Source organism: Chaetodon auriga, chromosome 2 (genome assembly GCF_051107435.1).
Source record: "Chaetodon auriga isolate fChaAug3 chromosome 2, fChaAug3.hap1, whole genome shotgun sequence".
NCBI lineage: Eukaryota > Metazoa > Chordata > Actinopteri > Chaetodontiformes > Chaetodontidae > Chaetodon > Chaetodon auriga.
Window position 1 is genome coordinate 686,835 of NC_135075.1, and position 13,329 is coordinate 700,163.

The window sequence follows — 13,329 nt, forward strand, 5'->3', positions numbered from 1 at the left end:
ATGCTGATTGGTATATTTGGTGTCCTGGCATTGTACTTGGAGAAAACTAATCTGGTCTCCTGCACTGGCTTTGGATGGATTTATAGCTTGGTCACAGTTGCTTCTGCAGTTGATGTCTTGGTCTGCTTCCTCTATCACAGGGTCTAATCTATCTAAGGACTCCCTAAAGTCTTGGAAAGCTACGGAGAGCTGAGGAAAGATGTGTTCATAAGTTTCACACCCATGGTAATTTACATTTTCTGCATGCACGCCTGTGTCAGGCACTTTGCAACTTTTGGGTCTACACCTAGGCTTAGGGTCAGTTTTAAAATGAGCCACTATACATGAGTTGGGATGGGGTTTAGCACTTAATCTTTTACACACATCAGAGTTGGTTGTAGAGTCTGAACATGGACTGTGCCAGGTTTGGATTGGGGTTGGTCCCCAGCTGGGTGTGTCTGGTGCTTACCTCCGGACCCAGCTGTTTGGTAGGGGAGGCCTGGGAGCCGAGCACTGGGGAAAAGGGGCTGAGTGGGCTGGTGAGGCTTATTGAGCTCAGGGGACTGGCTGGACTATTGGTGCTAAAGGAACCTGATGTACCGCTGGTCACTGTGCAAGAGAAGGAGAGGGAGGTGGGGGTGGTAGGGATAGAGTCATTACAATATACATAATAGAGACAATGGTTAAAACATGGCTTAATGTGATTATTTTCCAGCTCCAGTATGTTACCTCTTTGCTTGGCTGTGTCAGTGCCTCTAGATGAGTTATTCTTGTGTAGTCCCTCTAATACATCCTGTACTCTCCAAAATTCTTTCTGGATGTGCCGACGTACCAATTCACTCTGCAAAAAGCCAGAACAGACATAATATGAGACAGGGAGGATGAACTAGTTTCCATAGAAGAAATAGTGTATATTGAAATTGCTGAAAGCAACCATAATTAAGCCTGCATTCTGGGAGTGCAGTGTTCTAGTCAAGTAATCAAGTAGTCAGTAGTCAAGTACTATGAGCTCTTTAAGATATAACGGTGCTTGCCCATGTAGAACTTCATAGGTAAGGACAAGGATTTTAAATTCTGTTCTAAATTTTACAGGAAGCCAGTGCAAAGAGGTTAATAATGCTAGGATCTACAATTTCCCTCCTTTTTGTCCTATTGTGCCTTTGTGTTTCCCTTGCCCAATGTCTCTTTTCTGTCTCCCCCCTTTCTGTCTTATGTGTATGTTTAACTACAGGGCATGGCTGGCAGTTTCTGGTCCGGCCTACTCCTGTCCTGAGCACACCTGACACCAATTATTCAATCAAGACCCACCCACTGCCACAGTAGCACCGGCCTTCAAGCCAGAATTAATCTAATCATCTGATCACCTAAGTGGTAACAATCATGACTCTTGAGAACTTCCAAGTACCTATTGCGAATTTTTGCCTTGCATGCCTATCTACCTCCTTGACTCATGTTCCCTGTGCTCAGATGCCTATCTTGTGCTCCAGCCTACACTCTGTCATTCTTAACTGTGAGTAATCTGGAACTGGATTCCCTCTCTGCCATCTCGTCGGCTTCAGTGTATGGACCTCCCAGATTCACCTTTTGCACATTTTTGGAACTTTCTTTAACCCCACTGACTTTTTACATTGAGTTTTCAGCATTTAGATCCATTTACTCGTGTTTCAAACCAAACAAATAAGGGAGAAATATGATCTCTCATCCTGGCTTTTGTTCAAACATTCAAAGCAGGAGAATCTTAAGCAATTTATGCCTGAATGTTAGGTAGGTGAAAAAAGGCAGTCCTTGAAATTGTATATGGGAGTTAAAGGACATATCCTGATCAATGTTAATGCCCAGGTTTCTTAAGGTGGTGCTGTAGGCTAGGGCAATGCCATCCAGAGTGGCTATATCATTAGACAGTGAGTTTATAAGGTGTTTATGACCAAGTACTATAACTTCAGGTTTGTCCAAATTTAGTAGTAAAAAAAATGCAGGTAAGCCAGGTCTTTATGTTCTCAAGCTTGAAAATTCTTCCGTATTGGTGGAATACCATTTATTTTTTCAAATTTTTGCACTATTTGTGCTGCGTTTTAGTTTGCAAGTTGGGCAGCATACGATGATTAATGGAAGCTTTGTGAAGAGGCAATGAGTCAGATGTAAGCCTGTACACTGCCGATGGCACAACCGGCAAAGAAGCAAAAGAGAACCAGCACCTATTCTTCCAGAAAGCAAATAAATAGACTACTTGATTAAAATTCACTTTGTACTCAGTAGTGACTCACAAATAAGTGCACTACTATTGTGTGTATTGATACTATATTTAAAAAATCCAAAAAATCGTTTTGTATTTGTATTACACACACTGGTCTTCTCTGTAAAGAGTATCTAAAGAAATTTATTCCATTCCATGTGCTTCAGAAAACTGCATTTCAGTGTACTTATTGCATACTTTTATGTATAATGTTTAAAGCATGCTTAAAAGTAAGCATACACTTTGTACAGATTTGCACCACAAGTCAACTTTATTACAAATTTGGATCTTGTAGACTCAGAACAGGAAACAACCAACAGGTAATATACCATTTCCAGGCAAGGAATCCAGGCTTAAAATGAAGGGGGGGGATCATGTTTTTACTGTGGGAAAAAAATTCCCTTTCAAAATCCTATTAGCTCAGTCAATGTCTCAATTTAAAAAGCTTTTAAAATATATATATATAGTAACACGTCATTTTCCAAGTATGTAGAAGCGGTGTATTTAGGAAATCATATCATTACTTTTTTATATAATCAAATCAATTCAAACTTTATTTATATAGCACTTTTCATACATAGTGCAACACAAAGTGCTTTACAAGAGTTAAAAACAATATAAATAAAAACAGAACAACACGAAAAACCCAACCCTCCCACCCCCCATATGTACTAACACACACCCTCAACCACATGCATACACACACACACACACACACACACACACACACACACACACACACATTCTCACCACAGACAGTAGCAGGAGTAATGAGACATGCAAGGCACTGAGGATTGAAGAGAATGCCACCTTCGGGGCCGTCCACACCGAGAGGAGTCATCACGGGCTATGAGCACAGGGGGCACCGGCACCCGGGCCCCACCGACCCTGACGTACTGGCGAGTCCCCACACCAAGGTAGGGAGCCCCCCCACCAGCCGGGCCGATGGGGCCCGAGGACAGCACCCCTGGAGCAGACCAGACACAACTCTCAGTGTGGAGGACCCCCCAGAGGAAACACTGGAATTAAAACAAAAAATAAATAAAAATAAAAAAATAAATTAAACAGTTAAAAGAAGAGAAGTTCATAAGATAATAAATAAAGTAGATAAAATAGGGTAAAATAATACAAAATATAGGACATCAGAATAAAAGACATCAACATAAGATAAATGATAAAAACATAAGAAGAATTTGAAGTCAGTTAAAAGCCTGATTAAAAAGGTGTGTCTTTAACCTTTTTTAAAAAATGTCAACAGTCTCTGCAGTCCTGAGGCCCTACGGCAGGCTGTTCCACAGGCGTGGGGCATAGTGGCTAAATGCCGCCTCACCATGGGTTTTTGTTCTGGCTTTTGGTATGGATAAAAGGCCGGTGTCGGAGGACCTCAGGGTCCGCGATTGTTGATATGGTAAAAGCAGGTCAGATAAGTAAGAGGGCGCAAGGCTGTTAAGACATTTAAAAAACTAGTAAAAGAACCTTAAAATCGATCCTGAAGCGGACAGGGAGCCAATGCAGCGACTGTAAAACTGGTGTAATATGGGCCCGCCCTCTGGTCTTTGTCAGCACGCGTGTGGCTGAGTTTTGCAGCAATTGGAGGTATGAAATACTCTTTTTAGGAAGACCAGAGAGCAAAGCATTACAGTAATCTAAACGACAGGAAATAAAAGCATGCATAAGCACCTTTGACTCTGGTGGCTATGTTCTTAAGATGATAATAGCCTATCTTTGTTATATTTTTGATGTGTGGGATAAAAGTCAGTTCAGAGTCAAAAATCACACCCAGGTTTTTTATAGATTGGGTTGGTTTAAAATCGTGTAGTTTTGGTAAAAGTTTCTCAGTCTGGCCTTCAGGACCTATAACTAAAACCTCTGTTTTGTCCTGGTTGAGCTGTAGGAAATTCCCTGCCATCCATGACTTGATATCTAAAATGCAGTTAAAAAGGGCATCAATTGGCCCTGTATCATCAGGAGACACGGCAATGTACAGCTGTGTGTCATCAGCATAGCTATGGAAACTGATGCCGTGTCTCCTAATGACGTCTCCGAGAGGAAGCATATAAAGATTAAAAAGAATTGGACCTAAAATTGAGCCTTGGGGAACCCCACACCTAATTTCATGGGTTCCTGAGGAACAAGTATCCATACTTACATAAAAACATCGGCCTGTGAGATAAGAGTGGAACCATTTAAGAACAGTACCAGAGTGGCCAACCAGGTGTCTGAGTCTATTTAATAAAATGTGATGATCTACTGTATCAAAGGCAGCGCTTAGATCCAGTAGAACCAAGACTGTTAGTTTCCTATTATCTAAGTTCCACCTGATGTCATTTAAAATCTTTAAAAGTGCTGTCTCGGTACTGTGGTTTATCCTAAAACCAGGCTGATGTCTCTCTAAAATGTTGTTTCTGTTTAAAAAGTCAGTGACTTGGTTAAAAAACAGTTTTTCTAAAATTTTACTTAAAAAGGGTAAGTTGGATACAGGTCGGTAGTTATTAAAAACGTTGGGGTCTAAAGTGCTCTTCTTCAGAAGGGGCTTCACCACAGCTGTTTTAAAAGTGGTGGGGAAGACACCCGTCTGAAGGGAGCAATTCATAATGTTTAAAAACTGTTCCTCGAAGAATCCATAAAATGCTTTTAAAAGTGAAGTGGGAATTGGATCTAAAAGGCAGGTTGTTGGGTTTACTTGGGAGAAAACTCGACCAAGTGTCCTCGCATCAACCAGGGCAAAACTCTCCAGTGTTTCCTCAGTCAAAGACAATTCAGGTGTGTTAACAGATAAAACTTGTTGGGATAAAAGGCTGCATCTGATGTCCTTGATTTGGTTCTGAAGTGGTCTGCAAAGTTCTCACAGAGAGCGTCTGATGGCATGTTAAGAACTTTATTAAAATTTGTGCTTGTTAAAATATCAAAGGTGGAGAAGAGGAACCGGGGGTTGTTTTTGTGGTCTATGATAAGTTGTGAGAAATGAGAAATTCTTGCCTGCGTTATTGTAGCTTTTGAGTTGTTGCCGTAGAGTCTCGAGGTGGTAGGTAGGTAGGTCCTCTCGGTACTCCTGCATTGTCTTTTCAGTTAATGTATTTCATTGTTGTTTCTCCACGGGGGTATAGGTTTTCTTGTGATTGTTTTAGTTAAAAGTGGAGCTACTGAGTCGAGAGTTGACTTCAGCTTGCTGTTGAAACTATCAACAATAAAATCACATGGTGCAGGTAAAATTTCAGCAGGAGTGCTTTGTAAAATCTTGATAAAATTTGCAGCCACTTCAGAAGTTAGGTAGCGCCTCCTCACTGTTCTCACCGGGGCATCCCGCTGGTTAAAACTGGTGATATTAAAAAACACACAGTAGTGGTCAGACACAGCCAGGTCGACAACAGAGGGCACACCAATGAAATGGAAGTCAGTGTGTTATTTACTATTGACACAGTTCCACCTCTCTTTCTACCCCCTCTAGTAGAAAATAAAAGTTAAAATTTGGGGGGGAAGCCTCAGTGAGAGCAACAGGCGCGTCAGTGCCAAGCCATGTCTCGGTTAAAAGAAGACAGTCTAACCTATGATCTAAAATAACATCATTCATTAAAAAGGTCTTGTTTAAAAGAGAGCGCAAGTTCAGCACTGCCACGTTAATGTTCGTGCTGAACGTGTGCTCATCGTAGTGAAATGGTTGGATGGTAGTCTGTGTCCGTGGTCTGAAAACATTCCTTGGTTTGTGTGTTCTGTGTGACATGATAGTTGTAATGGTGTGGACAGTGCTGTACGGTAGTTCTGTGGGCAGACTGGGGGTGTGGGGTGTGTCTGTGTGACGTGCAGGCAGTCAATCACGTGGGTTTGATTGTATCGCGGACAGATCAGCTGGTGCTGGTGTGGGGAGATTGGCATGCTGCACACCATATGCCAGGTTAGCGGACAGCATGCGGGCACCTGCTACGTTAAGGTGGAAACCGTCTCGACCAAAGAGATGCCGTCTCTCCCAAAAGACATCAAAGTTGTCGATGAAGCCGACATGGTGAGAATTACAGGCAGAGGAGAGCCAGGTGTTGAGGCTGAGCAGCCTGCTGAAGCTGCCTATCCCTCTGCCACAAGTGGGGGTAGGGCCGGAGATAAAAACACTCACCTGGGACTGTGCCACGGTGTTGAAAAGGTGGGTGAAGTCCTGCTTTAAAAGTTCGGACTGCTGCCTGGCGATGTTGTTCGCTCCTGCGTGGATGATAATCCTTTTCGCCCGCGGATGCGAGGTCAGGATATCCAGAATTTTCCCCGTTATATCCATAACGGTGGCGCCGGGGAAGGACAGGGTGGACCCCCCCCTCATGCGGACGTGCCGCACGATGGAGTCCCCGATGACGAGGCTTGTGGGGGCGTCCGCTCGATCTTCAGGGCAAGCCAGCTCAGCCACCCCGCCACCCACACCAGGACCCCGGGTGTGATCCCTCGCCAGGTGGGGGGAACGTGAGGAGTGCCAGCGCACCGCGTCCTTAACCGGCCGCCTGCGCTAGGAAGAGGATGAGGAGCGGGATGGTGGAGGCGAGCGGCCCCTTGTTGGACATCCACCTGATGCAGGACCCCCCTCTGCTGGAGGGCAGCTAGCCGTGAGTGGAGGAAAGGCTACGGTGTCCATCAACGGGGGCATGATGGCAGGGGCCGCAGAGACGGGTGCAGTCTCCTGGTGCTGGTCACGGGCCACGGGTCACCGATAAGGCTGCATATTTATTGGAGAGCGGCAGGTTCGGGGGAGAAAGAGCCCCGTCATGGGTCCCGCTCGGAGCCCTCTTCCGCCTTCGGACGACCACTTCGGTCCAGGGGGTCGTATTGCTTGGAGTGGAGCAGACGGGTCGATGACAGGAGGAGGACGGTTCCCAGAGAACTGTGTGGCCGAGAGCCACACAGAGCTGTTTTTTTGGTGCGGACGCACCGGTCTGTGTGGACTCTAGCCAGCTGGTCACCGCCGGGAGACGAGACCTGAGGGTGGACAGCATGGAATCCTTCCTCATCAGCTCGCCCAGTATTCGGTTTTTGTCCTCTAGAAGGTCAGCGATCTTTTTGTGTGCTATTTTTAGCAGTTCTTCCAGCTCTCCAGCTGACTCCGCAGCGCCCGGTGAAGGCATGGCGGCTCGCGTGCCAGAAAAAGTTCTCTTGATTGGCCCAACGCTAAAAGCAGTTAAAATGCCGGAGACTTAAAAACTGAAGAGCTAAGAAAGGCTAAAACTCCAACTCATAGAACTGAGTTAAAAGGCTAAAAGACCAAGTGTTAAGACACAGACTGAGAGCAAAAACACGGAAGCGGAACCGGAAATATATACCTGCAAATGCATTTCCCATTGAAACTAGAACTTGTAGAAAATGTAGACAATACGGGAGGTACAGCTAAATATTCCTGCCTGACTTGATTGTCTTCAGATTACTTTCACGGACAGTTAAGGTCATGAATGTACCTCTCTCTCTCTCTCTCCTGTTAAAAGTCATTGTAGCTCACCCAGTACTCTGATCGGTCTGTTTCTCCCTCTCCTTGCAATCAATTTAAAGAGTAATCCAGTCAGATCAAACAAAAATTAATTAACAGGCATTGAAATGTTGTAGTAATGAATTGATGAATGAATCCACTTGATCCATAGCGAAAACATAGATAACAAGATAAGCCGCGTGTGCCACTTGTAATAAATACAAACTGTCGTGGTGAAATAATAAGCTATGGCATTGAAAATGTTTTTTAATGTCATAATCATGTCATAATCAGCTAGATGTACGAGTCACCCTAGACAGCATGATACCAGTCATTTTTGTATAAGTGAGACTACCAGTCGGAAACAGTGTTTACTTTTGTAATTAAGAGGCCCACCCAAAGTAACTGTCGCCCACCCAAAATTGAAATCCTGGCGCCATGCCTGCTACAATGGTGGCAAGAAGACAGTGATTGAAGTTTTCAAGATTATTAATTTATAGAGCACTTTAAGAAGAAAAAATGTTTTACCACCAAGGTGCTTATCAAAGCCACACAAGCCACACTGTATGTACAAGTATACATATTCAAACATAGTGGCATATACGTATGTGCATAACAGATGTGAAAAGCAAGCAAGACTAAAATATGAACAAGCTTAAAAATAATTACAGACCCAATGTATCAGATGAAGATAAATACAAGTTAAATGCAATTGAGGTTGAAACTTTTATTTTAAACTGCCCGGGAGAGCAACGCCATCCATGATCATCAGTGTAGTGGACACAGTAGGCACACTTTGATTAACAACAGAAAGAAAAGGTACCTTTGTTATTGGAGGCTTGTATAAAACCCTCTCCCTCAATCAGGTTTGACATCATCTCCCAAGACCAGGTGACCTTGCCAAGGTATGTCAACCAAAGTTTACTTTTATTTAAATATTTGGCCATTATCTTGTACAGTGCTTTACAATTTACCTCTTCCATGTTCCATGACTTTTCTCGTCTAAACAAGAGCCATCACATTCATCAGAACTCCTAAACAATAAAAGGGACCATCTGTGTGAGGAACAATTAAACCTTTACTGTACTCCTTCAACAGCATTCATGTCCAGTCAGACAGTGTTTCCATTGTTACAGCGGCTTGCTGATGACCCTCACAGATCTCACTTCCAGACCAGCTGCGAGAGGAGCTGCATTGTCCAGTTCAGGTCCAGCAATGGTCAATAAAGACCCAAAGGTCAGAATCCCTGCTCTGCTGAACTGGTCTGTAACAGCTGGTCCTGCCCAGGAGGGGATGTCCAAACATCCTCCATGCACCACAGGCTCCTGCAGCAACCATTGTAAAGAGTCATTTTCTATGATTCTGTCCTTTACCAACATTTTCCACACTGTGAAGACTCCACAGTGGAAAGGTGGTAAAGTCTGGAACTTCCGAGTCTTTAAATCCACCAAGAACAGTGAGTCATGTAGTCCCACACCACTAAACTGTTTCAGAAGTACCCATGCCAGTGGTCTCCGCACCAACAGCAGTCTCTGGATGTACTGAAGGTGGAAAGCAGCTCCTCTGATGGCCAGATGGAGAAGTCATTGTCCTCCTTCTTCTTTTGGAAGAAAAATAACAGCCAATCCAGTGTAATTTATCCCAAAAGAAGTTCAACAAAACAGCTTGAAGTTGTGAAAGCAAGTTTGAAAGAGGATCCACACAAGGTAGTCTCTCCCATAACGAAGAGGACACTAAATTATCAATCACAAGCATCCTCCCACTATAGGACTTCTTCGGCACAAGCCATTGCCACTTTTTAAGAAGGCACTTGATTTTTTCCAAAACATTCTCCCAGTTCTTTTCTTAAACAAATTCTTCACCTAAAAACACTCCCATGTACTTTATCCCTCCTTTTTTCCCAGTCAGCCCTCCTGGTAGACCAAAATTATCCAGCAACTTTTTCCACACCATCACCACTTCACTTTTTCCCCTGTCACCTTAGTAGAAGAGATGTTGATAAACAATCAATGTCCTTTGTCAAAAGCCTTTCCCTGGTTTATGGAAATAAGACCAGCAACAATACCCAATGAGCCAGAGACATCAAAAACATGCCAAATTAGAGTGATTTTATCACTTATTAACCTGCTGGGCGCACAGTAATTCTGGTCAACATGGATGACCTTATTCATCAGCTCTGTCTGGAGGCTTAGAATTTTTGTAGAGGATTTTGTGATCGGACCAGATTACCCTGAGCTGTGACCCCTGACATGTTGGTTAAGGCCCTTTGGATTTAAGGGCTTCAATATTCCCTTAATTTCCTGTAGAGTCCACTGCACTCTGTAATTCTACTGCTTCAGTCTCCAGGTCTTGGAGAGATCTGGTAATGTGCTTGGTGACATTGTGAGTATACTGCTGGCAAATTTGTTTCATCTGAATCTTTCTAACATTACGATTACAATTACAATTACAGTTTGTCATTTGCCAGACACTTTTATCCAAAGCGACGTACATGTGAGATTTTTCATACAATGCAAGCAAGGTTCTAGACGCCCTAACGCAACTTTCTGGTCCAACTGGACATAGGTGCTACAAGACAATGCTACGAAGTAGTGCAAAAAGTGCATAGAGTCAATAGAAGGTTATTTTTTTTTAATTAAAGAACAAGGTGTTCAGTAAAGAGCTTGGTCTTTAGTCTTTTTCTAAAGATCGCAAGGGACTCTGCAGAGCAAATGGAGTTTGGTAACTCGTTCCACCACCTTGGAACCACTGAAGAAAAGAGTCTAGCTAGAGACATAGGGGTTTTTGGAGGTGGCAGCACCAGGCGCCATTCCTGGGCAGAGTGTAGTGAGCGGGGGGGGGCATAAGCCTGAATGAGGGAGTTCAGGTAGGTCGGAGTGGTTTTGGTGGCAATTTTGTATGCAAGCATCAAGAACTTGTATTTAATGCGGGCAGCAACTGGGAGCCAGTGGAGGGATATAAAGAGAGGAGTGACATGCACTCGTTTGGGCTGGTTAAATACCAGGGAAACATCCCACCATTGCTGCACTGAAGACAAAGTAGATTTGTTTTTTCTGTGTGAAAAACATAAAAATTCAAAAGCCTCACTAAAAGATTTATTGAGACTTTTTATTATTGTATTAAAATGTCAATATGCACTGTGTACCTTCACATTCTGAATGTAAAAGGAGCACTGGACAAGATGATGATCAGGAAAGCCAACAGGAACATAATCTAAAAATACCAAAATTATGCTTAAAACATTAAAAATTATCATGTCTGGTCAATGATAACAAGTTGCCTCTGGAGTGACTCCAGGTGTACTACTAGTCAGTCTTGTTTAAACCTCTCCAAACATCTTTTAACTCGTAGGTTTCAATCAGATGGTCAAATCTGGCAGATGAAGCGGGATGAGGCTCCAGGTAATTCCCGTCTTATTTGACATTTTCTGTACAGTTAAAACCATGTCCCAGCAAAAAAAAAACAAAACTCATCAGTACAATTATGAAGAACATCAAACAAAACATTTGAAAACCTCATTCTGTCAATACTCAAAACTGGAGCATAAGCAACTACAAAAAACATTTTGACATTTTCATATTGCGCTCTGGGGACTAAACCCTTGGGAAAAAGCACCCTGACTCCACTGTTGGACAATTTATGGCTTAGAAAGACTTAGAAAGACAAAGGTCACCTCTTGTTCACTAAATGCATCATTCTCCTTCCTCAGCTGAGTCGTAAACCTGTTCAAGTTTAACTGCTCTTTTGGAATCTCTTCATTTTCTCAAGAGGATCACTGTCTCATCTTCTTGTGAAGGCATCTACTCACATTCATCATTATCTGACAGATCCTCCATGGCTCTGTTAGTCTTAGCACCACTCCTGTATGTACTACTGTATGTCTTTTGCCAGTTTTATTATTTGGACTTATTTCATCACACATTCATCCATCAGCATCTCACATTGATCACACCCTCAGCAATCTGACTGCAGCTTCCTTTACTTCTGTTCTCTTTCTTTTTCTCTGATGATCTTTCTCTGGTTTCTTACTGGTCTGGACATTTTCCACTATTTTCCAGTCTCAGCTTGATCCTTCTGCTCCCCTTTCTCAGCAGACTGCTGCACAACAAGTGTGTTTGACCCAGCCGTTCTGAGGCTTGCTTGGACTGGCCCGCTTGCCTCTGGGCAAGACCACACCAAATGTCCCTCTGCACCGCAACCAAAACATTTCATAGTTTCTGAGGTAGCAAACACAATTTAAGTGAAGCCGTCTACCTTTAAAACTTAAAGTCAGGTTCAGCTCCATTGTGCTGTCTTTCAGAATCATAAAGACTTGTCTTCTGTGACACACAACATGCTTGAGTTTAGGTGACTTGCCCAGCAGAACCATCTTAAAGGGGGACACCAGCTGCCCATAGCATGACAGCTCTTGTCCAACTCCTCATTTATAATGAACAGAGGTGCGTTTGAGATAATGGCACATGTATTTCAACAAGCTTCTCAACTTTGGCCACATCATCCAGAAAGATGATGATAGCGCTGCTCATGCAAGAAGCAGATTTCACACTGTCAAAGTCCACAACCTCTCCAACAACATAGCTGGCCTCCTCCACTATAAAGCACACACACACAGTTAACTTCACTGCATGTTGGCTTGTTAGCTTCTCCAGCTCCACTGTCAAGGTCCTGAGCAGCTCTGTAAAAACTAAACTCTACCAACAGCGTGGACTCCACCATTTTCACAAACACAGGAACCACATGGACATCCAACTCACAGCTCACATGTGTTCTTGTTCTGACTGTGCTGGAAAGCAAATATAACAACCTGCTTTGTAAAAACTTCACAGCTACTAAAGATGGTTTCCCAGAGCACAGACAGAGCTGTGAGACAAGTGCACAGCTCTGTTTGAAGCAGTGAAACACCATCTCTCTGTGGCTGCAGAAGGGACATTTATGCTCTGTGGCAGCGTTAACCACAGCGATGAAGGAGTAGGGTCTTCCACTGCAAATCTGCTTGTTTTTTTGTTAGAGGAGGAAGTGTTTACTGTGAGTTTTCCCTGAGGCATCCTCCAAAGAAACACCTATAGGGTCAACAGGCTTAAGTAAAGGACCATAACCGTTTAGAAACAGACTGAAGGCAAGATATAGATCAGTACAGTTTGACAGCAGTGTACCATCACAATAGTCAGTTAAGAGAACATTCATGTCATGTCAACTGATGCCTCCAGTGTTTCAGCAGCGGGTTTATGACTCATGGTGATCTCACTCCCATTCGAGCAGCCAATCCAGCTGGGCCATCCAACACATGTCTGGTCAGCTCCACCACCTGGCCCAGAGTGGAAAATCCTGCAGCGTGAAGTGGGACTGTCCAAATGTACACCAAACAGCACAGGTTCCTGCCGTCCTGCAGGAGTGCAGAGAGTCTACCTGGTCCTGCCTCTGTTTCATCAGCAAGGTCCACACTGAACACACTCCTGTAGAAGCCTGGCAGAGATGATGTGTTGAGCTGGCTGGAGTCCATTAGAAAATGAGACAGGCCCAGTCCCAAACAACCACACCACTTAAGGATGCAGCAGGATATAGCTCTCGCCACCAGGTGTGCAAGCTGAGTAAGCAATTTCTGAATGAACTGAAGCTGGCGGGCACCTCTCCTACTGGCCGTATCGACCAGGCCCTGTCCACCCTCCTCCTTAGGAAGAAACAT

The 13,329-nt window shown here is 43.7% G+C and overlaps 1 protein-coding gene across 6 annotated transcripts in view; it reads right to left on the reverse strand.

The window, feature by feature from the left end:
• plekha6 (pleckstrin homology domain containing, family A member 6) overlaps positions 1-13,329 on the reverse strand; it is a 289,330-nt gene that overhangs the window by 24,730 nt on the left and 251,271 nt on the right. For all 6 annotated transcript variants that reach the window (XM_076749470.1, XM_076749461.1, XM_076749494.1 and 3 more), the window contains 2 exons: positions 709-820; positions 449-588 (listed from right to left, as the gene is read on the reverse strand). In XM_076749470.1, coding sequence (XP_076605585.1) covers positions 449-588; positions 709-820 — 252 coding nt within the window. The remainder of the gene's footprint in view (positions 1-448; positions 589-708; positions 821-13,329) is intronic.